This window comes from Uranotaenia lowii, unplaced genomic scaffold (assembly GCF_029784155.1).
Source record: "Uranotaenia lowii strain MFRU-FL unplaced genomic scaffold, ASM2978415v1 HiC_scaffold_91, whole genome shotgun sequence".
Lineage (NCBI taxonomy): Eukaryota > Metazoa > Arthropoda > Insecta > Diptera > Culicidae > Uranotaenia > Uranotaenia lowii.
Genome location: NW_026598878.1, coordinates 42535 through 70512, shown reverse-complemented (window position 1 = coordinate 70512; position 27978 = coordinate 42535). Strand labels below are relative to the sequence as shown.

General features: G+C 33.7%; 1 protein-coding gene across 3 annotated transcripts in view; it reads left to right on the top strand.

Annotated features, from left to right (window-relative positions):
• LOC129760966 (synaptotagmin 1) overlaps window positions 1–27978 on the top strand; it is a 44259-nt gene that overhangs the window by 7970 nt on the left and 8311 nt on the right. For 2 of the 3 annotated variants that reach the window (XM_055758651.1, XM_055758649.1), the window contains exons 5-6: window positions 21506–21623; window positions 21938–22071. In XM_055758651.1, the coding sequence (XP_055614626.1) occupies window positions 21506–21623; window positions 21938–22071 (252 nt within the window). The remainder of the gene's footprint in view (window positions 1–21505; window positions 21624–21937; window positions 22072–27978) is intronic. The other variant, XM_055758650.1, reaches the window with a different exon arrangement.

Sequence of the window (27978 nt, the reverse complement as noted above, 5' to 3'; positions counted from 1 at the left end):
TGAACACTCGATTACACTGTTAAACTATTGTGTCCGTTATTTTGTACTCATAGCAAATAACCCACAGACCCCCACCAAATAGTAGCGCCTAACAATCCTTATATACAACAAGTTATGAATATCGAAACCAAGCAACAATTTAAGTTCTAGAGTTACTTCTTTTATTATTTGCTGACATTAGATGAATGTAGAGTTTATCCACGTGTACAATATATAATACTTAGCGTACATTGTTAAATTAGCGACATTTGTAAAGTGCTATGTGTTTGTGATTTGCCAGTAACCCGAAAACTGAAAATATAAGCCAAATTCCCCAAGAAAAAGATTTCCTTACAATCAAAACCAACAACAATCAATAACCGCAATCTGTGAACTGTGAGGAATTACTCGCCGCCATTTTTTATCCTTCAATTTTCCGTTGTCTTCCAATATATTGTCAATGTGTTCTGAAGTTTTTTCATATTTGTTTACGTTTTCCAAACGTGTATTTGATTGATTCCGATCGTGTGTTGTTCATATGAAGTGAAGGTGTTTCGTTGATGCGTTCTCTAGGTCCTCTTCACCCAGCCCGCAGTCACTTCCTCGTTCCACCCTAGTCCAAATAGTTGCCAATAAAACCACCCTAAGCATTGGATAAAATCTCTAAACACTAATGAGTCCAACCTTTCAGCAAAAATACAATGTATTTGAAAAGGTTTATCGAAGCATCGGAAAATCTGCGATGGTGCAGTCGTAGAGTTTTCTTCTATATAATCTTGGAGTTAAAAACTTCTACGAAGCAACAGAAAATAAGTTGTTCTGTTTTGAGGGGAGTTTTTAGTTAGCGAACCCATGTACCGTTTCTAGTATCAGGAAGATACAGGAGTTTTTTATTTCGTTCATTTTTATTTTGTAAGGTGATAGCAAAACTTCAAGCCAAAATTAATACATACAAAGATATCTTCAGAAAAGGAGTAGGCTGTGCCGATGTTGCTGAAAAATGGCAGGTATGGATCTATTTCACTGTCAAGTTTATCGTTATCGTGTGCCGATTAAAACAGCCATGTGCGTGATTACCATTAGCATGACAGAGCAATAGAGTGCACAGCTGGTTTACAATTCCTTTTAGGAAAAAAAAGGATAGAGCACACTTCACTAAATATTCATCAGAATTTATTTCTTAGTTTAAATCACACTAACGCCAGTTCTGCCTTCCCGGGCACTTCAGCGGTGATGAAAATCGGAAGATTTCTAAATATGAAGTAAGCAAATTATGCTTTACGGAGCAGCATATTATTGTGGAAACCTGAAAAATAGACCTTTTTCAGCGGGTCAAGTGACATGACCCGTCAGATTTTATCTTCTATTTCTGTCAATTGGAAGTGTTTCAGGCGAGAAACGTAAATTCGAATGTTCTCCAGAGGCGATACATAGTGATTCATTCTAACCATTTCTCATGAGGATCATCCTATGAGATACACAATTCGTTTGCTGCTGCAAACGTATCACAGTATCCATCTTCCTTTTCTTATTTCCATCATATCTTTTGGGGAAATTTTAGCAACTCGTTGTCTATTGCATTTTTTGGCAGCGTTTAATGTCAAGCTTATGTATGTAGGTTATCCACCATGGGTGCACGGATTCACCGCAGTTTCTGCATAAGTATGGGCTCACATGCATTCTTAGATTATTAGGTTCGACAAATCTCCAATCCAACGCGTACGCCATACCCGGACCCCATGGCTTCGTATGAACTGTTATGGAGTGACTGTATTTGTGTTTATGTAGGTTTATTTTGGAAGAACGAGTCAATCTAATGGGCTAGTTTACTTACAGGTATTCCGGCATCCGTGTATATACCTGGACAGCTGGCACCTGATTGAATATTCTTATTATACAGTCAGTTATTTAGAGGAAACACATCTTACCTGTCGGCCACTTATGGGATTCGAACCCAAAAGTTTTCTTGCCGATACCGGGAATCGAACTCATTACGCCTGGCATACCAAAACCAGACTCGCGCCAGCCTATTCACTGGACCACATCGGCGCTCTAGCGTTTAATGTCAAGTTAGAACGAATGAACCCGTAGATGATCTAGAGCAGGGGTGAGCAACCTTTTGAACCAACGGGCCAGTTTTGAATCAAAATCTTCTCGGCGGGCCGCACTTATATAAAATAACACTCGTTAATTATTTGCAGAACTCTATAGAAAGTCACAAAAAGATTTGTTAGGTAAAAAAATGTTAAATCGGAATAGCTACAAATTTGCAGCGATTTTTTTTTTTCAAAGATCATTGTTATTTATTTTACATCTTTAAAAAGAAATTTCACATTGTTTTTATATGTGCAAACCAGAAAAAATCAGCCGAAAATTATTAAGTACGTCACTAAATGAAAGTCCGGGTTTGTTGTCGTTTTGAAAAACATTGAAATTTTTCTATCAACTTGAGCTTCTTTGCAAACATTCGTTCTCCTAAACATAGACATAATTTGCATCATTTTTTTCTTCCTAAAAACGGAAATTTTTCAAGATATATCTACGATGCATAGAAACATTAAACTTGTTTCCATGTAAAAATCGTTTTTTATTTAAACCGGTGGTAACTACCAATTACTTCCATTCAAAAGTCTTCTGGAGCAATGTATATCACACCAATTACTTGAAAACGGGAGATCTATTTATTTATTTTTTGGTTCAAATTTGCTGACCACAATTTCGGTTTTCTGTACGTATTTCCAGACAGATTTTCCACAGTTAAAATTTGCCCTCAAGACCAGATTTTTTCCTGTAATTGGTGGGGAAATCTTTTTAACATAATATGTTGATGAAATTTGCTGAAATTCTGGAAATAATTTTACAGATTCCCAAGCAAATTTCATCTAAATCTAAAAATTAAGGCTAGAGTTTACATTCTTGATTGTAAGTTCTTTAAACACTTTTAAAAAGATTTAATAAATTTAATTTTAGTGCCGCTTTGATAGAATTGCTAACGCTTGTTTATTAAAATTATCTAACGTTGTTAATATGAATTGTTATTTACCAATTAAAAGACTTCTGAGTTAATTGCAGTAGATTCAAAAGTAAACATCGGAATCGAATGCACCATCTAGATCTTAAAATGGCAGTCTGTCAACTCTGTGTAAACATACATTATGAACTAAACGAAAATGTTGTTTGGTCCATGGGAACTACCAAAAATTTTATTCTGTTATTTAAGCTATTTTTAGAACAATCATTAATCAAACAATTATTATTTACCAGCTTCAAAAACCACAACGAAATTTGAGCGAATTAATACGCCTGAACCTCTTATAATTTACCAGAACAAAAAAAAACCTAATTAAATAATTATTTAATGCAAAACAAGTAATTTTCAGCATCAGTTTTATTGAAAATCACTAAATAAGAAACTAAATTTTGAACATTCGCACTGGTCGGTAGATTGATGAGAGAAATTCGACAGTTGAACGATTTTTTTTTCTTTTTTTATTCAGTTTTCCTGCCCCAGCTCAGCAATAGTCTTCCGATTATTCTATTTGCCTTTTCCGACTTGTTTTTAATTATTGATTCGAAATTTAAAAGCCTTCAAGAAAATTTAGAAAAACTGTATTTTAAATTAGAAACAACTCCATAATTGCGTTTCTCAGAATGATATTGTACTTATTCTTTTGAAAAATCTCATTGAATGTTGAAATTTCTGGAAAAAGTCACCTATATGATGATTGTTGAATAAGTTCAAACAAATACACTAGAAGTACATATTTAAACATGTCATCGATATATCAACTATTTCTGGTTTATTGACTGGTATTTTATGATAACTAACGATCTATCGCAGTAAAAAATCGAGAAAATAATTCAATTTCAGAAAGGCTTCGCGGGCCGCACAATGTGGTCTCGAGGGCCGCATGCGGCCCGTGGGCCGCGCGTTGCTCACCCCTGATCTAGAGGCATTTTTTTGAGACAAAAAAATTGTGATATTTTCTAAGTTAAAGGAGACTTGATCCTTTACTAAAGGAGACTTCATCTCTAATTTAGGGTGCCCTGACTACGATTTTTGATCTTCAGGAAAAGATCGATTCCTAAGATCGATTCAGCTTAAGGATTCCAGGATCGATCCACCTAAAAAATCGAAGCAAAAGAATCGATCTCTGCAAGATAGATCTTTTTTTTTGTTAAAGAGCGATGATGCCTGACAACTTCTTTATACTGATGAAAAATGACAAGAAAGTCCATACATTTGAATATGAAATGAATAAGCAATATGTTTTCAAATTCAACTTCAGAATGTTTAATTTTTCATGGCTTTGGTTTAATGATTCTGACATATCAAAAACAGAATAAATATAAATATGCATCTCTCCATTCGACATACTTTCAAGTTCACATTATAATCACGGTTAATGGGAATAAATCTAAATATTGTAACTTGATTTCAAAGTGACGTGTTCAGCATGCATCTGAGAGGCTCAAGTTCAATTCTCCAAGCATCTCATTTTTCAAGTATAACTTTCATTAACAGTAAAGGAAATATTGAAATATTAATTTGAGGAGTGTAATAATTCTAATTTAAATATAACATGAATGCTTAATTTTTCTAAAAATATTTTTAATTGTGGTCTCATTTAAAAGCTGAACAGCGTGCTACAGACTACAAAACATGAAAGTTTTGATAAGAACTTAAATCTTGAGCTGAGTAAAATGCTATATAAAGATGCTTAATTCAAGCAAGGTTTCAAATGACCATTGTGCATTCAATAAAAGTTTAGGTTTTCCTTTAGAGTCTAGATGTTAAAAAACGCACCGTCAACTGGGGCAACATGCAACAATTTTCAACTTCAATGGCTTCTAAAAAACTTATGTTCACAATTAATCCTACCCCATCAAAAGTTTTAATGATGCTAGGGTATGAAATTGGCGTAGTTAGAAAAATTATAGGTTTCTTCAATTTTATTTAATTTTCTAAAAACATGCGATTTTCACCCTCCTTAGAAAATGGGGTAACTTGCAACAAACTTTGTTTTTAATGAAAAATCTTATGAACACGTACGAAAATTTATAGTTTTTAATATATTAGCGATGCCTAAAAGATCATAACGCATGACGACACCAATTGCAGTAGTTTTTGGGTCTGTAAAAACTAATTTTCGCATTTTTTTCTGAAAATGAAGATGCTGCATACATTTAGGGGTTAAATAATACTACGAAAAATTCTAAAAGCTGAAATAATTAAAATAAATGTTTGTATGAATGAAATTCCAATGTTTACAAACGCGTGATGCAAAACATTCATATTCCAACACATGGAAACGAGATTTACAAGGTATTTCTTTGATTTGCATTTTGTTGCATTTAACCCCAGACACCTAACGGAATTTTAAAAATATTTATTTAAAAAAATTGGGTGATTGTTCGAAAAATATTTGTATACCAACAATGTTGGTATAACATGAGGAAACCAGTAAAAAGTTTGTAGGTAATATTATCAAGCCGATCCGTCATACTGGGTAAAGTTTTTTTCGGCATAAAAAAATGTTAAAATTTGTACATTTATTGCTCGATTTTTCAAATTTCACATAAAAATTAAAAACTTTAGAAAACTAGCTTAAGATGTGAGAAATTATGTCATCATCATTTTGTGATCATTAAAAGATAACTTTATTACAATACATAAAATAAAAAATGGATTGATGTAGTGTTATATAAATGTTGCATCGAACCCCGCTGTTGCATGATGCCCCGTTTGACGATATTTTTGGCGCTCTCGATTATTATGAGTGGCATGGTAGCACCAATATTGAAAAGTAATCTTTCGGATGGTGCAGGTATCGAAAATCTACATGAAACTGAATATCAAAATCTCCGGAATGAATAGCAAAAAAACTTCAAAAGATCGAAAGATCGGATCGAAAATAACCCAATTTAATTGATTCTTCCAAAGCTAAATAATCGATCCAAAAAATCGAAAATTTGAGTTTATAAGATCGATCTCGCAAAGATCGATCCAAGCTCGACCAATGCAAGCCCTAATCCTAGACAAAAATCTAGCAAAATCCAAAGATAAAAGGTCTGTTGACTATTAATTTTGCCATATTAGTTCTCGTTTCACAGTTTACAAAGAAAACTGTTTAAGTTTATTTACTACACTAGAGTCAATGTACACTTTAAGGCGCAAATTTCTAGTTTTTTGATAAATACAGTATTTTTTAGTCCTTTTTACCAGATAATTAGCTTAGCTTAGCTTAGCTTGATTAACTACTCACATCCACCTGAATCATTGAACCCGAAATGCTCTGTTATTTTTTTACAAAATGGAATTCATTGAAATGGGTTTTCCTGATTCTGATTGTTATTTGATGATATGAACTTTGTTAATTGATTTTTTTTTTAAATAAATGCATTTCGAGCACCATGATCACAGGCGTGGCTCAGTAGAAAGAATTCCACATCGCCAATGGTTGCTACTCCGTGATTGACCGAGGCTATCAATTTTGCGCAAAGGTCAAAAGAATGATGCTTGGGATTAGCGACTCACTCTCAATGCACAAAACTTATACTCTCTCTTTAACCATCAATAACGGCGCCGGCCACGTCCTAGTAGTCAATTGATAGGAAGGAAAAATATAGAAAGGGATGAAAGAATCAAATCTGTGCTTTAGGACCGAGGTCACCTCTGCATCCTAGCAAAAAAATTGTTTTGGGAGTGTGGGATGAAGAATATGATCAGGAAACACTTTTGACAAGTGCGATGTAGTATATTTATTACCTGCTCAAACTGAAAGCCTAATTTGTTGTCATTATTTTTAATTTTTTTTTCATTTTCTAACACGGCTCTTTTTTAAAGTAAAATATCGAAAAAAAATTTTTGCTAAGACTTTTTGGAACTATCTCGTATTTCTCATCCATATATACAAGGGCAATTAAAAAAAAATGTCTTATTGTCAAGAATCAATTTTTCAAACTTTGAACACTAGGAAACTAAAATTTAATACATTTATTTTCTCAATTATTTTTCAACACATTATTTAACATATTTTATTTCTTGATTGTTTCTGAGCTATCTAATTTATATTTTTTTCCATATTTGAGAGCTTTCTAGTCTAATTTATGTTTCAAATACTGTTATAATTCAAAATAATTAAATTTTTTGCTATGTAAAACTGTTGGAATTTCATTGGACTTTGATTGAAACTCTATTAACGATAAAGCATTAGAAGCACTAATCCTGAAATTATGTAATTTACTTATTTACTAAAACACGTGTCATATAATAGCCAAGTTTTCACTTGTAATAGATTTCAGATATGAAAAATTTTCTAAAAACTAGTTCTGTTATGATTATGGTAGCATTGAACTTCTGTCTTGGTAAGAGTAATGTGACAAAATTTCAGCAATTTAATCGGATTACTTTTGGAACATTTTGGTGCAAGTCGTTGTTTCTAAAGTCTCTACTACTTCTACTTCTATTTTTCTACTAATTATGAGAAAAAAAATAACGATTTCTGTACTTCATGTTAATAGTTCTTTGAATTTGATAAGGATCTTTTGGATAGTTCATTTTTTTTCAGTATTTTTAAAAATTCCTAGAATATTTAACGGATTTTCAGCGTTTTTCATAAGGCTTTTTGATCAAGCTAACTAATACTAAACGACAAAACAATAGCACATTATGTATGAAAACTAATGATGTATTAAGAATAGAAACTAGTCTTAACGATGATTCATGTAGATTTTTTTTATAATGACGCACAATATTCATCAGCAAATAACTCTACCGAAATAATTTCCAATCTTATGTATCAAAATGAATATTTTATTTTATTTCCTTGGATTAATCTTTGGAATTGGTTCTTTATGTTACCATAACTAAATTTTGCCCTGTCTTATTGAATATTTTTAATTCAAGAAGCACGCAGTTGTTTTTTTTATCAAAATTCTACTCCGTTAAAGATTTTACTTGATTCGGTTTAGTGGGATGGAAACGGGGATCCGTTTTTCCTAACATTTTTTAAATATTTGATTTCCAAATTCTTTGACGTGTTAGGACGACTCAAAAACAATACAAAACTGACTTTCATAAAATATAACTGGGAAAATTAATTTATTGATTTATACATTTTGTTTTTATTTTATAGTATATTTTCAAATTCATCTGATAGACGCTTGCTAATGAAACTTTTTTGAAATCACTTCATTAGTCAAAAAAAAAGTTCGATTATAAAAAATCCCACGACATGGCCTCAGATTAAAAACATCCTTTTATCGAGCAAGCGTTATTAAAAAAATCACCCAATTGGCAATAACACAAGTAAAAATTGCTTTAAGCTTTCAGTGTGAATCTGAATGAGTGTCTTCATGTTGTCATGTTGTCACGGCATAATATTTTTAATATTAACATTTCAACTCAATCCTGTGCCCTATCCAACAAGTTTTCTCTTTCTCCTTCAAAGTCATTCGATTTAATTGTCAGGTGAACCACAGAATTGTGAAGAAAAAAAGATAAGAATGGCATTATTTCGTTTTCAATAACTATGAAAAAATGAATACAAATTTTAAAGTATTATTTTACGGAAGAAAAAATACATATTTGCTAATTTAATCGTTAAGACATTGTTATTAAAGTACGCATATTTGAAGCAAAATAGGTTAAATATAAAAATAAACTGAGAGCAATTTGGTGCTGATATAGAACTTACAATTCCAAAACAAACCTGTCTGTGCTCCTCAGTGAGCACGAACATTACAAAATCAATAAATATTTTAGTAAGAACAAATGACATCTAAATCTCTCCCACAACAACCAAATTTTCAAAGCAATCAATGTATAGTAGGATTTAAACTAAATTCTTCATCAGGCAACGTCTGCGCCCATCTGACCACTACTACGTATCGCAGGCCTCTGATGCTGCCCGGGAAACCCCAAACAACACGGGAGACCCGCGACCGCCCGCAGCAACCAAAATAGTGAACCTAAATTGTTATAAGTTACTTACTGCACATTTGAACATTCTTTTCTAATCAGGTGATATATAAAAATGTGATATAAGAAGGCAAATCAGATTAGATTACAAATCGATAACGAATTCAAAACAAAATCAACTTATCTTTCGTCTTGTTGATAGTTTCGGACATCAGCAGCAATCGATTTTCATCCTTTTCAATAACTCGTTCTTCATCAATATAAAAATTCAAATGGATTTGAAAACATGGAAAAATACTTAGCTCTTGATGACTAAAGTTTAAATCCTTGGACATCTTCTAATTGTGAGAAACTCCGCCGGGAGGAAGTAAGATGATCTTTTGTTTGGCTTGTTCCAGAGATTTCCACAGATCCGGATCCTTGTCCAAATGTTCAAAACTGACCAGTTACAGGTTCCTAATGATGCTTACTAAACTTTACACGATCTATCGAGTTTTCCACAATTTATAACAATTACATTCGATAAATTTTAAAAATTTTGGCAGGAGAGCTTTTAGTCCTTTTTACCAGATAATTACTGGATAAACATTAGTTATTGGACAAATATTAGTAATTTCATGATAATCAACGATCACGATCAATTCAAAAGAAAAATGTATCTTTTTGGACTTTAGAGGTTAATTAAACCCATAACATACATTTTGGAAAACCTTTTCTTAATAAAAAAAAATAGAGTTTACTATTGCTTTGAAAATATGGCCTTCTGAAGTTAATTTTATACTCTAACGATTGACATATTGGAATAAATATTTTTATTGTAATTTTTCATGTGGGAAACATATTTAAGTGATAAAAAAGATCTCAAATCACATTTTCTTAAATTTTTCAAAAAAAGTTCAATAACTCGAAAAACAAAATTTTTAAAATTCTTTGAGAGAACAGTATTGTTGTTATGTTCTATTTGGCATTTCCTAGATCATTTGATATTTGTAAGACATTTTGGTTTTCAGATATAGCGAAGGAATCAAGTATCCTCATTCTCCCCTATACATGAAAAGTGGCAGGCTTCGGACTCATTGGTCAGCAAACAACCACGGTGCTAAAATCTGCTCCCACTCTTTAAGCGACAAGAAGGAATGAGAAGGAGTGACCATCTGACTCAAGCCTCAAGGATCTTATGCTCATGTGGGAGTTCTTTTCACCTCTCACTCTGCTCTGAAAAGAGCAATGAGTGCTCTGAAGGTAGCACCTCCCTAGGAGAACGCTTGTAAAGGAAACGTTTGAGCTCTGGGAACTGGGAAGTCCGTGTGCGTTTGTTTTGATTCGCGTCAGCGATGTCATTTGGAAATTTTTGAATAGGAATAGTTTAAAGATATTGGCTGTTGTTCTCAGCGTTCATCATTTAAATTTCCTATAAAATCTTAATTTTTAACCTGAAATATTTTATTTCTCAACAGAAAATTCGAAACAAAAAGTTATTTTAATTCCAAAAATTGTCTAGGTATTATATTACGCATTGCACAAAATCCTTTTATTAAAATAATTTAATCGCCTCTTTTGACAATTTTTACATTACCAGTTATATGCCGAAAACGTGTAATGTTTTTTTTATTTGCAAAAAGTCCCTTTAAAAAAGTTGAGTGTCAACTAGAAGTAAACCTGCAAAAATTCCGATAGCACAACACGAAGGGATCGCGTAACGAGCCCCAAGTTTGTAAAGAAATTTTAGATATTTTGTTCTGGTAGCTATTATTTCAACACCTTATTTCAACTCCTATTTCATTACCGGGCGATTTCTTTGTAATACATATTGTCTAAAAGTCTAATTTATTACAAACTTTTTACCCGAATATTGCATATGAATTAGAATTATGTAAAAGTTATCAAGATTCAGAAGTAGCTTAAATTTTGATCCGCTTACATCGCCACAAAGTCACTTAATCAGCCAGCCATCTGTGAGCAAATTGAAGCAATCAAATAGGTAGGTACCTACCTACCTCGAATGCTGTTCTGAATCGTCACACGCAAAGTGAGTCTTCCTAGGAAGAACTTTTTGGTAGGAGCGCAGAGATCTTCTGAGGGAGCAAAGAGCAGCTGCCGTACTTAACGTTTCTGGCGGCAGTGTTGTCACAATAAAATCCATATTTTCGAGGCAAACAATTTTTTAAATCTGTATTGAATCGCAAAAATCTATATGACAAGTTGAATCGTCTTTTGGTTTAAGTTTGTACGGAATACTACGATTTCAAAAATTGAACGAAATCCAACTTTCAGTGCAAAAAGTCGATATCTTCAAAATATTAAATCGAACTGGGTTCTTCCTGAATTTAAAATCAATTGGGATTAGGTGTGTCAAAAATCTCTGTTGTAAGCCAGTTTCTGTTCATAGTTAAATGCACAGTATACTACGAGAAAAAGGCCCACAGCTGCTGAAAAAAGTCAATGATATTTCACTTGAGCATTAAGAGTTACATTTCGTGTAATTTAACGTCAGATCTTTGTGAAAAACCCTCAAACAAAGGTTTCAAAACTGTTTTCAAACCCCTTGCTTTTCGTTGTAAGCGCTGTATTGTTCCGGTCCCAGTTTCTGATTTGGAAATATTTTTCAAATTTGCGGATGAGACACTTAAGGATGGCTTGAACGTTGGATCATTGAAGTAAATTATTACCGATCAATTCAAATTATAATCACAATATTTTCAAAACTATTGATTTGCTGAAAATCTTTATAATATCTGAATTAACTTACACAATTATCTGAAATTACTATTTAAAGATTATTGGTTGAAGAATTAAAAAAAAACCTGTGTGATTAAAGAATCAGATTTTTGGTTGGAGAATTTAAAAAAAATATGTATGATTACAGAAAATGTGTAGGGGAAAATCGGGTAAGACGGGCGCCCTAAGGTGGAATCGCAATAGAAAATCAGATATTGCTATTTTCATCGCAGTATTCGTTCAGATGGGAAGTTTAGGTTGTTTGGTATCGCATTAACTATTGGAATTAGTAAATTTCCTTCATCAAGACTGTTTCTTAGCTATCTAAAACATGCTTGCAAATTACACTTTTCAAAAATGGTCGGGTAAAACGGACACTGCTCAGAAAAGGTACATTCTGCCGAAAAAATGCTTTAAAGTGAATACTTTGTGAATTAAGTATTTAAAAACGTTTTAAACCAAAATTAAACCAGCTGGTCCGAGTCCAAAAGCGAAACAGTGTGGTTTCGGAATTTCGTATTTCATAGGCGCTTTCTTCATGGTGAGTGCTTTTAGATCCACAATATCTAGGGTTGCCATCCGTCCCGCAAAAGCAGGACATGTCCCGCTTTTTTGTTGAATGTCCCGCTGTCCCGCTTTTTCCTCAAAATGTCCCGCTTTTTTTCTTGGAAAATTTTAACAAAGTTTACTAGCTTGCACTAGAAAAAATCAAACTTTAGCCTCAATTTGAATTCATTGGTTCAACACAGCGAAGGTTTCAAAAACTTTTTTTCTCAAAATAGGCAGCAGTTTTCATATTTCATGTAAAACAATACTGAATAACTCTAATGTTCTTAGCATTACAGAAAGATTATGATTCAGTAGGAAGAAAGTATTGTGAAGGTTGCTTCCAAATGATTGAAGATCTTAATTTTTCGCCGAAATTTTAATTAATTTACAATGATGGAAATTTTCTTGAGTTTTCAAATGTTTAAAACAAGTTTGAAATATATTTGTTATTACACAATAGTTTTATACGCTGTATCAATTCCACCATTTACTTGTAGGGCTTATATTTTATATATATTTTCTCTAAAATAACGTGTAAATTCGCGAGAAACGTGAAAATTAAACGTGTTTATGGCAAAAACCAGGGAAAATAGAAGTCATGTAAGAAAAAATTGAACAAAAAAATCCGCGTGAAAAAAAACCTTAGTGTACAATGAACAACTTTGGGTGAAGTTTGGTTACACAAATAAGCTGTTTTTATTTTTTTAAAGGAAAAAATTGATGTTTTAATTTTTTTTTAAAATGTCCCGCTTTTTTCGGCTGTGTCCCGCATTTTTATCGTGAAATGTCCCGCTTTTTTCTGAAAGTATCTGGCAAGCCTAACAATAGCTCTTGTTAAGGTCTTCTGAAAGCATATGTAGGGTCAAACCTATGAAAAATTCAAAATCCTGAAGAAACTTACATATGTGCCCGTCTTACCCGCCTAAGCAACTTTTTTTTTCTCAAAACGTTTGTTGTTCAAGCCCTTTTACCGAAATTCACTGGTTTTCCACTAGATGGTTGAAAAGAAGCCTAATAAACACTCGACCTTTGGAAACGGCTGACATTTTCGAACATTTTGAGAATTATGAACTATTTTATGAGGAGAGAAAATTACATCAAATAATGGATCCTCAAAGTTTTTGTTTGTTTTGTTTATTATTTTGTTTGCTATAAATAAACAAAGGGTCTCGAAAGTGTTGATACACTTAGGTGAACATATTCCTATCATTAGATTAGCGCCAAACATTGTAATTTTCGAAACATTGAAAGTGTTTCCCCTATATGTAGTAACGATGAAAAGCTAGAAAGAGTTACTTTCAACTCCTAGGAGTTTGGGAGTTCCTCCTTGCTGGGCCTGATAAAAAGAATAAAGCTTGCTCTTTACTCTTACACAGATTTCCATAAAAATGACAGCTAATCGCAGTGAAATTGGAGTGAAGGCTATTGCTTTATCTCATTTAACTGAAAAATATCCTGGCATAAATTTTACTCAGCAATCTGGCTGGAAGAAAGCCACCAAAATTCACTAAGAAGCGTGTCTTCAGCACTTAATCATCTTGATCTGGAGAAGTTATTCAGCAATTCTGTCATCAGACGTCAATTGACGGATTAACCCAAAAAAGAAACAAAAAAACAATGATAAATGTCGGTTCAATGTTTGACATTCCCCCTGGGTTGTTTTTTTGTTTTGAAATTGGCATCGAACTTTAAACCTCTGGTTAATTGGTCTCATGCTGCAGTACTCAGAACCAACCATTACGTCTGCGACGAAATTAAAATTTGTCGTTCTTGAGCGACCGAAATGGCTCTCTATAGGAGGCAAATAAGCATATGAGAAATTAATGGACTTTTTTTTAGATGTTGGGAATCGAAAATGCAATCCTTCAGACAAGCCATATCTCAATGTAAAATCAAGCCAATCAAGAAATTCCGAAAAAAAAGTCTGTATTTTGAATTCAAAACCAAACATGATTTCAAAGTATCCGCCAGCAGGAACGGATGAATAAAGGCTGAAACAGTGTTACAAAAACAACTCTTCATCTTCTTCCATTGACTGCTCTTAAACTTCTTTACACGCTGAAACAGTGCTCCAGTTTGCTTTTGTTCAGCCATTAAGCTGAAACAGCAATCATGCTTAAACTCAGCTTTCGTTCAGCGAGTTGTCGTTTTTAATCAGCCAAAATGTTTGTTGGGTAGGTACGCTCAACACTGCGCTGATTTGCATTCATTTTGAAGGTTTTCATTAGGTCAATTAAGGAATCAAACATGAAAATTTTTCTCCAAAGAACGATTCATGTTATATTTTTAACTATTTAATCATACATGATAGAGACAAAAATAACTTGAGCTTATGAATGAGAAATGCCCGAATTTTCCATGAATTCTTCTTATCCACTATTAGATCGCTGAATGCAGTTTGCCTTGAAATGCATTCTGTAGCAAAGCGTCTTCTGGGTCCTTTTGAGGTTCCACCAATAATTTTCAACTGATTGAAACTATGACGTTTTATGAGGTTTCGTGTCCTTTAAAAAAACCAAGCCGTTGTTAGCGATACGCTGGTACTCGTGGTTATTTTTTGCATAACGGCATTACTGCTTATTCGGTTCATATAGACTGAAATAAGTACTGAATCAAAAAAATTCGAAAGATTTCCTTTAATACAACCGCCGGGGAATTTTGCGATTGCTTTGATTCAGTAGAATTATTCAACCAAATAGGCTTAAAACACATATTAGAATAGAATAAGTGTGGTGTTGCTTGAAGAGAGCAGAAACTGTGGTATCTTTGTATTTATTATCTTTGTTTGAAACTAAAAGGTCCAACGTAAAAAAAATCAGTTCTAAACTCTTAGTATTTGCTATTCTCTTTGCCAAATTTCTATGAAACAACTTTTGTTGAGTTACTTAAAGTGAGTTTTAATTTATAGACAATCTACTGAACTTTTTTGAACTAGGAACTAATTAATAAAATTTAGAGGCAACTTTTTTTTTGAAAAAATACCTTTTGTTTTGTTCTTGTAAGGAAAAATTTATCCTGAGCGAGTGATTTTGGGGTTTGAATTTCTCTTTGTTTTTCATTTTAGTTGGATGACAAATTTTAAATGAGTCAAACTAGTGAATATTTTTTTTTTGTTTCGATTATAGTCGTTTTACCATCATTATGGCATTCGCGACTTTATCAACGTTACAAGTTGGCGGACCGTTATTGAAAAACTCATCCGGTACAACTGTGTTCGATGTTTACTCTTGGGCTCGAACTCGCGTACATCTGCTCAGGAGGCAACAGACTTGCAACAGACCCTTTTAAAGCATTATTTAAAAATGATATTAAGATGATTCATTTCTTACGTAACAAACATGGGAAATGATTCTAGGATCTTTACATTCTCTATTTTGGGAATACTTGAGATAATATTTAATCTGATTTTTTCCCTGTTAATCACTTCGAAACGAAACCAAAATTTTCAAACACACAAATGTCACATTCCTTAACTTACTCTTAGGTATGGCTGCTAATGGTTCATGAAGTACAAAATTTTTGAACAACTTGGAATGTAAAAATAACTCTCTTATCATAACATCCATTACTATTTTTCCCTCATCCTTTGTTCGAAGACGTTGTTTGATTTCTAGACCATCGTTACGTTAAGAATATCATTTGAGCTGGGTGTTTTCCTATCAATTCAAGAACGCAAGAACCAAAATTCCAGTCCCGAAATCTGTTACTGTGTACAGTTGTTGGTTGATGCTAGAGAGTCAGAACGTGTGTTATGCAATAAGTTAAGAACTATCGATCACAACTAATCTCTCCAAAGTCCTGCGTTAATACTAGGTACACGAATATGTGCGTTCCCAATCCTAAAGCTGTATGTGTGATTAGGCTTCTACGTAATCGAGAAACGTCGCGATACGCCTTTTTGGTATGATAAGAACGTTTGCGAGTTTTGTCCAAATTTTCTCAGATGATTACAAAAAATAAAACCCTCGGATTTCACACTTTAAGCAACAAACAAACGACCAACAAGCCCGAGTTTCGAATTCATCTATCTGCGATCTTTTCCCTCTGCGTGAATGGTGCAATTTTCCAAGTTGAAACCCACCATCTGTATTTGTATATTTTCTGAGGGAGTTCAACCATGTGATTTTGGGACTTTCCAGAACGCATGTTTAAAAGTGAAGTTTTCTGATACCATTTGTAGCAGTGTTGTTGAATTTCCATCCAAAAGTTACCTTGATCGAAACTGAAATAAAAAGCTAACCTTTGTTGAAATTTGTTTTGATGTTGAGACTACCAAACCGAGAGAGTAAATTGATTCCATGTCCCAAAATTGAAACCCTTGCCCGTAATCCTAATGTTGTGAATGTTTATGCATTTGTTTTGCCTCCAAAGATCCCTCAATAAATATGCTAATTAGAATTGTCCACGTTTAGTATATAGCGAAACCGATATTTCTGCGTTGTTTACCAAATAATCTAGTTTCTTGCGCAAATTGTGTTTTGTTAATCGAGACGCTGTATAAAAACTGCTGGCATAAACTTTTTTGGCCTTTAGAGCGTATTGGCAAACTTTGAGATAGAGGTTTGACGAATTGAACATCCCTAGCGTGTAAGATTGTAATGGTATTGCGCAGTATTGTAAATGTTGAGCGTAATTTAGCTGTTTAGTGTATATGTTTCTGATCAAATAGGGTGAAGAAATTTCTAGGAGAAAATGGTGACCCATTAAGTTTAACGTGTAGATTTAACGATGAATTGGTAAATTTGAGAAAGGATAATCAAGTATGCGATTGTTTGGGGCAGCTCACGCAACTTTAGTAAAATTTGCTAAAAGCAATTTAAAATCGTTCTGACCAAAAAATATTCGAAGAGGGTATTGTCAATGAAACCATGCTTTAGTCCTATATAAGCAGTGACGTTAGACTGAGTCGATTTGGGGCATTTTTGAATTTCGCAAATCCTCGGGTCTTAAAAGCACTGATGAACTGAAGTAACTTCCTAAGCAAATGATAAGAAAAATTTTATCGCCCAGAGCCTAGTCAACTAGCGCCATCACTGCCAACGGTATAATCACGAACTATTGAGATGATGGTTGATGGAAAGAGGGCTCAGTATTTTATCGTTTCATCAGTGTTAAATTCAAAACTCATCCATGATTTTTCGCAAAAATTTTAGGTAACGTTTACATGAGACGGATTTCGCGCCCACTCGACACAGTATCTGGCATGACCCTCTCAGAATTGAATGAAACTTTGTGTGTGTATAGCCCTGAAGTAGTTTAAGCACTTGGCATACTTAGTTTTCCCAAAAAAAAGATCTAGAATAACATTTGAAAAAGGCCAAACATTTCAGGCTATTTTTTTATGAAAATTTTTAGCTCCAAAATTTTAAATCCTACACAGGAGGGTTTAAAGAAATGATTGAATTTTTAGAAAAAAAAAATATTGACAAAAAATATTTTGAAATCCTAAGAAAAATGTATTTTAAAAACTAAAACTCAATTTCCCATAAAACGCCGTCTCAGAATTTGATAAATTATTCTTCTAAGACGGCTTATATCTAATAATGCCTGCAAGTCGTCCATACATTGTAACTCCATTGTCCATACGTAAATAAAATATTTTTTAAAGTGTTTAATTTTAATTTTAATTAGTTTATGACAGTGGTGTAATTTTTTGGTGCAATTTTTTGAAAGAAATAAATATTTTAGATTAGCTGAAGCTTGTTTCTAAAGTATATGGTATACAATTCATTGCACAGTTTCATCATCCTAGGTTTGAAACTATTGTTATTGTCTACCTAAATACGAGAATTGACTTAGCTTTCTTTCTGCCAACATCTTGTTTTTGAATGTGCTTACTACACTTTTACATTAAGTTTTATAATTATACACCCAAAACATTTGTTTTTCATTTTTCATAAAAAAAACATTACAAAGTTTTTGTGAGAAAAACTTTTTTCTGCTCACTTTGCAATGTTCAAATAAGTTGGCCACATTTTTTCCCACCACAAATACAAAATCTTCGAATTCTGAGAGGATTTCTCAGTGTATTCAGTGTAGGATTTCCTCTTACTTCTACCATCAATTAGTACAATCAATTGAACGAAACAATTTTTGAATTAATGGTTGGAAATCTACACTGAAAAAATAAATTGCACGATTTTCAACTTTAAAAAATAATGAAAAAGTTTTTGTTAGAATTTTTTTATTCGATTAAATATGCACACGTTGCAATGTATGGACGGCTTGTAGACCTTATTTTTACCCGGCTTTGAATCAAATTTCATCAAATTCTGAGATTGCATTTTTTTTTTTGGAAATTGTGTTTTAGTTTTTGAAATGCATTTTTCTCAGTGTAGGATTTCAATGAAAAAAAATCACTTTTTTTCTAAAAATTCAATCATTTTTTTTTTGAAAAAATTCAATTATTAAAAAAAAAATCAATAATTTTTCCAAAATGCACATAGGAACAGTTATTTTTCGAGCTAATGATGTTCATAAAATTTTTGTCAGACACGTTTGGCCCTTTTCAAATGATAGCCTAGATATTTTTTGGGAAAATTAAGTATGCCATGTTGCTTTATTAGGTATGAGCATGCCCACCAAATTTCATTGAACTCTGAGAGGGTCATGCCAACTTCGTGTCGTCCTGAGTAAATTTTAACTTTGAGGTTTGTGTGGAAACGTTTCAAATTTTGTTGTGAAAATTCCACTTTTTTTTGTGGAACCGATCCTGCAAAAGGTTTTTGTACCTATTCATAAAATCATTAATGAAACTTTTCGCTGAACAATTTAGTTGAAGACCGTAACTTCGTATCTTATTAGACAAAAAAGTTATTAGCTGATGAATAGGGGTATGTCTTTTGGCATTGACAAATGATCAATTCAACTGACATCGCTGCTGGTGCCTAGTGAAGTATTGCATAGGTACTTTTAATGCAATACTTTGCTAGGCACCAGCAGTGATGTCAGTTAAATAGATTTTTTTCCAATGCTAAAAGACAAACCCCTATTCAACAGTTAGTAACTTTTTGGTCAAAATTCAAAATTACGGTCTTTGAAAGAATTTTTCAGCGGAAAATTTCCATTAAAGAATTTATAAATTAGAACAAAAACCATCAGCATGGTCGGTTCTACAGAAGAAACAAAAACTTTGTTCATTTTTCAAAACAAAATATTCAATTTTCCCATACAAACCCAAATGCTGAAATTTACTCATGTAAACGTTTTTCAAAAATTATGCAAAATATCATGGATGAGTTTTGAACAAAAACGAAGCTTTTCAAATCCCAGGATTTGAGAAATTAAAAAATGACGCCAAATCGACTCAGTCTACTGTGACGTTACTAACACCAAAAATCTGGTCAATAAAAAAGTACCTAATTCCCAGTTCTTTTGACAGTAAAAATAATCTGTAACCAAGTTGAATTTAGAAAAAAAAATTCATTATGCGATCAAAGTTTTTAAAAATACTGGATTGCTGAAGTTTTGAAATGTTTGCATTTCTTTCAAGACTAATCTTAATTTTTAATGGCTTCTGTGACTTTACAAACCAAAAACAGTATGCTTCTAGACTAAGGTTACCAGAATTTTTCCAACACGTATTCGGCCGCACAAATTCGGGCAATTTTATATAAAAACCTGGAAAAATCCGGGCCTTTCATTTCAAAACTGTCGACCAAAAACCCGGGCAATATCCGAGCAAATTTTGTCAAAATCCAAAATTTACTCTAGAAAAAACCCGAAAAAAAATTGAAAAAAACAATTTTTATTAAAACTCATCGACAGATTTTAAATCGTATTTTAGGTTTTTAGAAAGCCTTTCAGGATTACTTTTATAAAACTTGTTCAAAAAATTCGTTTGACAAGACATTTTTTTTTGTTTTATTTGCCAAATAAAGTGAATAAATGTGGGCAAAATCCGGGCATTTTTCAATGAAATCCAGGCAAACGGGCCGTGCCGAACTGTTCCAAAATTTGGTATTAAATATCCGGGCAAACCCGGATAAAACCTGGCAATCTGGCAACCTTATTCTAGACTTTACCTTCTTTCAATATTCCTCCAGTAAGGGCTGAACACTTAAAATTTGAGCTTTATAAACAAGATGAGAAAAATTATTCCAACTGAATCCAGCTAGTGAAATCGTTGAAGTTTATTTTATTCATTATTATGAAAGATTTCCTGAAATTTTATTGCCAAGTTAGTTTAAAGAATTATTTTTAGTGAATATTAAGGTTCAAATTCTGAATCTGAATTTTGGATTCTTTACTAATCGACTATTGGCCTTAAAATACTCTTCTATCATTGAGTGACAAAAATGTCTGAGAATTTATTAGAAGTTATTAGAACAATTAAAACCTTGTTTGTTAGACATATTGTTAGAATTTACATTACAAAAAAAAACACGAGATTAGCTTTATAAACCTAAAATTATACAGTTATTATTGTTATTTAACATTTTGACCAAGAAAAAATATTATCTTTTTATCTTTACGAGTTATACGTGATTCGATAAAAATAGTAAATTTGGCACATTGAAAAAAATATAGTTAATAAATGGAAATTTCCATGGCTAAATGTGGAATCTTTTGAGCAAGATAAGCATTTCCTGTTTTCAATTTAAAAAAATGAAGAGGCAACTGAAGCCCCGAAAATTAATTCTGTATATATTCGAACAAAAATCTTCAAAACTCGTTTCCCGAAACAAAACTCTCGTTCCCTGTCTTTCGATCTAACTCTATCGCTAATCCACGAAGAAAAAAAACAACATTCCAAAACATAGACATTCCAACTGCTAGGACCAAAATAAAGTATGCCTATTGCCAAAGATTGTCCTCCATACAGTTTTCTTTTCCTTCCGCTAAACGTTCATAAGATATATTAATCGAAACTAAACCCAAACCAAAAAAAACAATGTAAATGCTATCTTTTAGAAGCACGTAGTGATAACAAACCAAACAAAAAAATCAAACCTATATAAATATATTGTATTTTCGCTGCTGGTTTTAGAGAATCAAAAGAGCATGATATCCTGAAGATGTCTTATTTTTTTCGTTTATTTTTTCCTTTTATTTTGAATTTTATACATATATATTTAACTGTGCTGCTAGAATACTATGAATTTAAACAGTATTACCAAAACCTATTTACTAGCTTATGGCCCAATGCTGCTCGCGCGAAAAGTGAAATTTCAGAGGAAAAAAAGTTCTATAACGTGTCTGTTCTTTTCTCTCTGTCTTCGTCTCTGTCTCTGTTTTTTTTCACCAACCCCTTACTCATCCACCGAAAAAAAAACATTCTGATATCACAACGATCGAATACCGGAAATGCTCTCTGGATCCTTCTGGCTTTAACAGGATAACAAGCTGGGAGACATCTGCTTCTCGTTGCGTTACGTACCAACTGCAGGTAAATTGACCGTCGTAATCTTGGAAGCGAAGAATCTGAAGAAAATGGATGTCGGTGGATTGTCAGGTGAGGTGTCATTTCTGTTATATTATTAAATAATAATTCAAATTAGGTACTAAAGGCACATTCTTGAAAATGTTAATTGCAAATAAGCACAAACGAGCTTGGTTTGCGGGAACTGATAGAAAATTAATTAGAATCTGAAACTCTTGAAACTTTTTCAGCGAAAGTAGAAGACTTGCAAAATCTGAAATTGGCACTGAAATTCTCTGGAATTTTTTTTTTGTTATTGGCAATTACATAATATCCTGCGCACCAAGCTGTGTTTGTAGCTGACTAATGAACTGTTCTCAATGTTTTCTCTTGATGTTTCATTCTAGATCCCTACGTTAAGATTGCGCTGATGCAGAACGGAAAGCGTTTGAAAAAGAAAAAGACTAGTATCAAAAAATGCACACTAAACCCCTACTACAATGAGTCGTTCTCATTCGAAGTTCCTTTCGAACAAATACAAGTATGCGAGAATGTATTATACTATCATCTAAAAATTCTGTGTTGTGTTGCATATTTTTCTATACATACTGTACCTGTACATATTCTCTTGAGCGTTTTCTCCTGCATAGTTTTTTCCGTAAATGTATGAATCTAAACTGTTGGTAAAACGTTACAACATTCCAAACACGCCCACAATTCCGATTCGTCTCTCACCTGGGTCGGTCCACTGGAAGCCCCCAACCGAGAGTACCCGATTTTTGTTTTTTAGAAACAAAAAAAAACAATAACATAACCTCCAAAAAAAATAAAAGCATGCTTGCCATCCCCAACAAGTAAACAACAAGAACGAGACGTCTCTGAAGACTACAAATCACTCCCCCAACTTGAAAACATACAGTAATGTCGTTTCGTTGTGCTGGCTTTGATTTTGTGCGACGGAGCATTTGCAGAAACTTCACATCAGCATCAAAAGCTCACTTTACACCAGAACATTTCATAACTCGTTAACATCAAACCCATCCAAAACCATCATCCGCAGACAACAAGATGGAACTCTCTAAATTCCAAACGAAAATAAAAACCTTCAAACCATGATAACATTTCCCGAACACATGGCGCCTAGCATGTGGATGTGACCGATGTTGCATCTGTTTGTCTGTGATATCGTTTCGTTTTTTATGTTTCGTAGTCGATGGCATTATAGTAACGATCTGTCACCTGTAGCGTATCTCCTTTATTGTCATAGTAGCCCTTGAGTTTTGAATTTCCGTAGTGCTTTTTTGAGTTTCAGTTGCACCTAAACTATGAACGTTGTAGCCGTTGTACTTCGTGTTGTCTGATACAGCAAATGCCTACTGTGTTGGTACGATACTCAACCTGTCAGTTTGAAAAGGTGGTAACGTTTCTAGTTTTGGTGTCCTACCATTTTTTTTTTCATTCGCAGTGTACGCTGATTTTCGTTTTCATTTATGCTGGAAATGCTTTGTTGTTAGAAATGCCTTACAACTGTAAAGTTCAACAACGAAGAAAAGTCAAACCCAGCACAGCCATTCTCGTGTATTGTAGTTTTGTGTCTATCTGTAAATAAGATTCTTTCTTCCTCAAGTATTCAAATGACCACCCTTGTGATGAATGTATTACTAGAAACCGTTGACGTTTCTTAACTTCTAAGAATTTTCCAACTTTTGTTTCGAAACAAACACTAAACCCTCTTCGAGAGTCCCAATCCCCCGAAAAAAGATTATTCTACTTCCGAATAATACTCAATAATCTACAAAAAACACAGTATCTTCGGAACTTTTCCCCCCGTCAAATGAAACTCCCCTGAATACCAGAAGAAAAAACACAGAAAATCGTAATGTAAGGTCATTTTAATGCAGACACCCTTGCTGCGCACCCCTTAGAGCATATTCACAGTCAGGAAGCGTGACATTTTTTCGACACTTCTTTTATCTAGTTCAAACCAAGCAATGTAGTCAAAAAAAAAACAGATATGCCATCACCAAGTACACACAATATCAAATAAAAAAACCACCTGCAATGGACTACACCAAAATACCCGTAAAACTGCGCCCAAAAATCCAGGAGAACTCGTGCGAGGACACAGAAGCGTGTGCACATTCCAAACCTTTGGCAAATATGAAAATATGAACTGCGTAAACCGACTAAGTATAAACCCTTTTCCTTGTCTTTTTTACCAATTCTATTTTTTTCGAAGAATATCGATATTTCATATATTAATGCTTTCTTCATTCTTTCCTACCTTCTACATACTCGAAAAATGTCTGTTCACCGATGAGTTTCTCAACTTTTTCGAGTGAACTGCCTTCTAGGAGAGTGTTTTGCATAATTTTTCTCAACTTCTAATCGTTCGTATCGTATAATCGCTACAGTATTTGTCGTGTAATTTCTTTTGAATTTCTTACATCTTCGTGTATATGAATCGTTACATTGCTTCCTATTTTCAAGCATTTTTACCAGTGTTTCTCAATCTTCTTTCGCTCACACATATCGTTGTGTTGATTCACGTAATAATCCACTAACCAATTGTTGGTGCAAAATATTTGATTACTTTGTCATTGGAAATGGAACCCAAGCCAAATAATCACCGCCAGTATATGAATCCCAAAAGCCTTCACGGAAACAGTCGCTTTTTGAATCCACCATTTGCCCGTATAAGATAACACAGTTTTGATCGAGTATCAATACATTTCCGTCTACAAGTATTTCTAAAAACAGCCGAAACTAATCTTTCAACCCCTTTCAAAGAGAAAGTTCACAACAGGTTTCCCCAATGAAATAGGCAATAAAGAAAGTTCGTAATACCCAAGGAAAATCCTGCCAAAGCTTTCTCGCCATAGTGCAAACCGCTCGTGAAAAAGGTGTCTGCATGAACACTTGTCCTAAGTCAACAAAAACAACAAAATACCAACCCCAGATAAAAATATTATAAAAAAAAAAACAAACAACAAAACAACTCCACATGCGTTGATGCAAACACTTTAGGCAACATGCACTGTTTCAAGAAAAAAAAAATACAATGATTATACAAAAAAAATATCCACCTCACTCAAGGTAACAACCAGATCTCTTTCCCGATATCTCTCTCTCACTCCGACTCTCGAATTTTCGTTCTATCTATCAAACTGTCTATCTCTACCAACGATCCTCACTCCCCATCATTACAATAACTAACAAAAAAAAAATACCAACTCTGTACCAACCAATAGAACAACAGGGAAACAACCAATAGTTGAACCATCTTACCAAAGTTTCCAACAAAGAAGACTACTTCGTCAACGTCAATAACAACTTGAAGACTACTTACGAATGGAAGATTTTCGCTGGTTTTTAACCCATAAATATCCACATATTAGTTTACGATAGGTAGCAAAACCAAACTTGAGTGTAATCGAAAATCTGTACCTAAATTTAGCTGCATGTGTACCGTATAAATATGCCTTGTGGAGCGAACTGTCTAGTAGTGACCACCTGTGTTAACTAGTTTATGCATGAGCTCCTCTATCTTTAGCAGTAGTGATGAAAAATTCTGCGATACAGTTTCGATGGATAAAAAACTTATGAAAAGTAGGTTCAAATGAAACATTAGGTGTGGTTATGAATAACCATGAGTATTTTATTAATAACAACTTGTCAAGGGCAGAAGCACAGTGAATTTCATTTTGCATTCAAAATTGCTCTCATGGTCAAATGTGGGTAGGGGAAGTTTTCACTCAACAATTAGAATTTTTAAGTTGAGAACACAATTATTATGGCCAAAAGTTCATGATTTACTACATCCGCAACTAACTGGATCTCTGTTGCAGAGCAACTAATTGTTCCTCAAATAATCATGTGAAATTAAAGTTTGAAGTACTCCGTGACAAAGTATGTGCTCCTGTGTTGCTAATAGCGGAAAAATATTCCTTATAAGTTAAAACATTTCATAATTCTTTCATGCCAGACTGGAGTGCTAGAAAAACTTCACATATAGAGTGTAAAAATCGGATAGCATCTTTGTCTTCTAAGCGAACATTCAAGAGATCGAATCTCGGTCGTTCAATAACCTGGCAAACATAGTACAATGAACGTTGTGCCAAGTAGCATTTTTTTATTTACCAACTAGTTTTATTAGGAATTTTAGTTTAACAAAGTTTGAATGTGCCGAGTGTATCTAGAACTAAGCATTTTACTAGGTTAGTAGGAGAGGGGGCCGTAATAGTCACGGCGATTCAACAGTTAGAAGAATTTAACTAAGGAAGAGTTTTCATTGGTGGTGGTCTTCTCACTGATAAGCTGATATAACTTCCCCTGCGTAGGAGAAAATTATTCATCGCCCAGAGTTCCCGGCTCCAACTAGCTCATCATTCCCTAAGCTTTGTTTCCCGATCATGTAATGATACCAATAGCTAAATTTCGATTTTTTCGTAAATCATTCAATTTTCATTTGACAATTCGAAAACATTTTTTATGAAGAGTTCATCAAGAGTTTCAATGTGTCGGATCAATTCCATCCTTATTAAAGAGGAGTGTATGATCTTTTGAAAATTTTATCCAAATGGGAAATTTGAAGAAATTTCAGATGATCTAAAAAGTATATTCTCTAATAAAATGCCTAGACTAAATCGTTCACCAGAAGATCCTTTTTAAAAGAACTACGATTTTTTCCTCAATAAGATAAAGAACATTTTCGCTTTGAAAGTCTTTAAATTTTAAATCTTCTTCTTCTTCTTCTTACATCAACATGGCCAAAACATGTAGGCATCCTGGAAAATGGAAAACTTGCGTCTTTCATTTTTCTATTCAGCGTATTATCTGTTACATATTCCTATGCATTGCAGATATTACTACGGCCAGGCCAACCATGTGATGAAAACCGCGAAAGATACAGGATACAGTGGAGGAATGAAGCGTGGAGATCCCTACCAAACGCTACATATAATTTTTTGAATATGGAAATACCTAAATATGAATTTATGTCATTTGAGAAAGTATATATGGAATCTTGATACATTAACTTTGAAAGTCTTTAAATCTATAACTTTTATTCATTTGCTAAAATTAATTCTTAAAAACGGTTAAACTTTCATTCAATTATATTATGAAATTATAATATGAAAATTTTTTAAATATGAAGATTATTCATATTTATATATGTTTGAAGGCACGTTACAAACGTCTTCTTTTGTTGCTGGAGTTACGATAGCAACGCTGTTTGGTGAAGATTTCCATTTTGCTGGCCAGCCTTACTTCCGATATTGTCGAACCCGTGATAGGTATCTCTAACAAATATACGAGAAAACCGTTAAATGAGGTAAACATGAAGGGGGAATATGAACAGGAAGACTAAACGAACACGTCAGAGAGGTTTAGATATTTATAAATAGGAAACAAATATTCAAAATCTAAGTTTGCCAAAACGTCTCGTATTGGGACTCCAGAGAATCGATCCTCGATCGATCATGCCGCTCACATGTCCAAATAACTTGATTGATGTCGTGGTAACCATTCTTATGAACACAAACATTGGTAGCTGCGAGACACACACGAAATGAATGCGCGTCAAGTCGGTAGTGATTTGACATTAACCAAGGAACCACGCGAATGGAATCACGTCCAATGTTGAAATGCTTAAACCATGCCTTCGTCGGAACCTTAGGGAGGGATAAGGGAATGGAGCAAACGTCCCATTGTGCCATTATTTCAACAAAACTGCCAAGCTATAATCGCTAAATTGCGAGGTATTAATGCCAAGAAGTATGGAAAACTAAAAATAGTAACGTAGGGTGGTCATCCACAATAGATCAACTTAGTGGTCGCAGTGGACTCTGTCCCCAACAGGAAAAAAATTAGGTACAAATCAACGGATCACATATTGATCCTTATGATACTTAGAATTAACATATACGAAAGTAGCGGTTAAATGTCGTAGTAGCGAATAAATGTCTTGACAAAATAATCAGAAATGTATTGGCCCCGAAATAGTTCTGACGAGCTGGAGATTTCGGTTTCTCAGTCCTAGCAGTCGCATGCTGAGTTGGAGTGATTCCAGTAGTGCGGAGCAGTCGATTCTAGACGACAACAGGTCAGCAGCGATAGTGGCCCCCGAGTAGAAATCCTGCGGGTTTGCAGCATGTCGATGTCGATTAGGCGGCAGCGGATAATCGGCTCTTGCTAACTCAGATGTCGGAGAGCGTATCGTTAAAAACGGCACTGGACGGCCTTGATAGGGTACTTGAGAAGCGACCGAACTATGCGGCTGTAAAGGCTCTTCAAGCAGTAGACGTCTCTGAACTCTTTGATGGTGCAGAATATGAGACTCATGCATCTTGAGGCTTTGTCAACGATGTAGTTAGTGTGAATCTTGAAATCACCAAGACATGCTCAGCGTATGCAGTTTTCGTTACAACGAAATAACTACGCATTT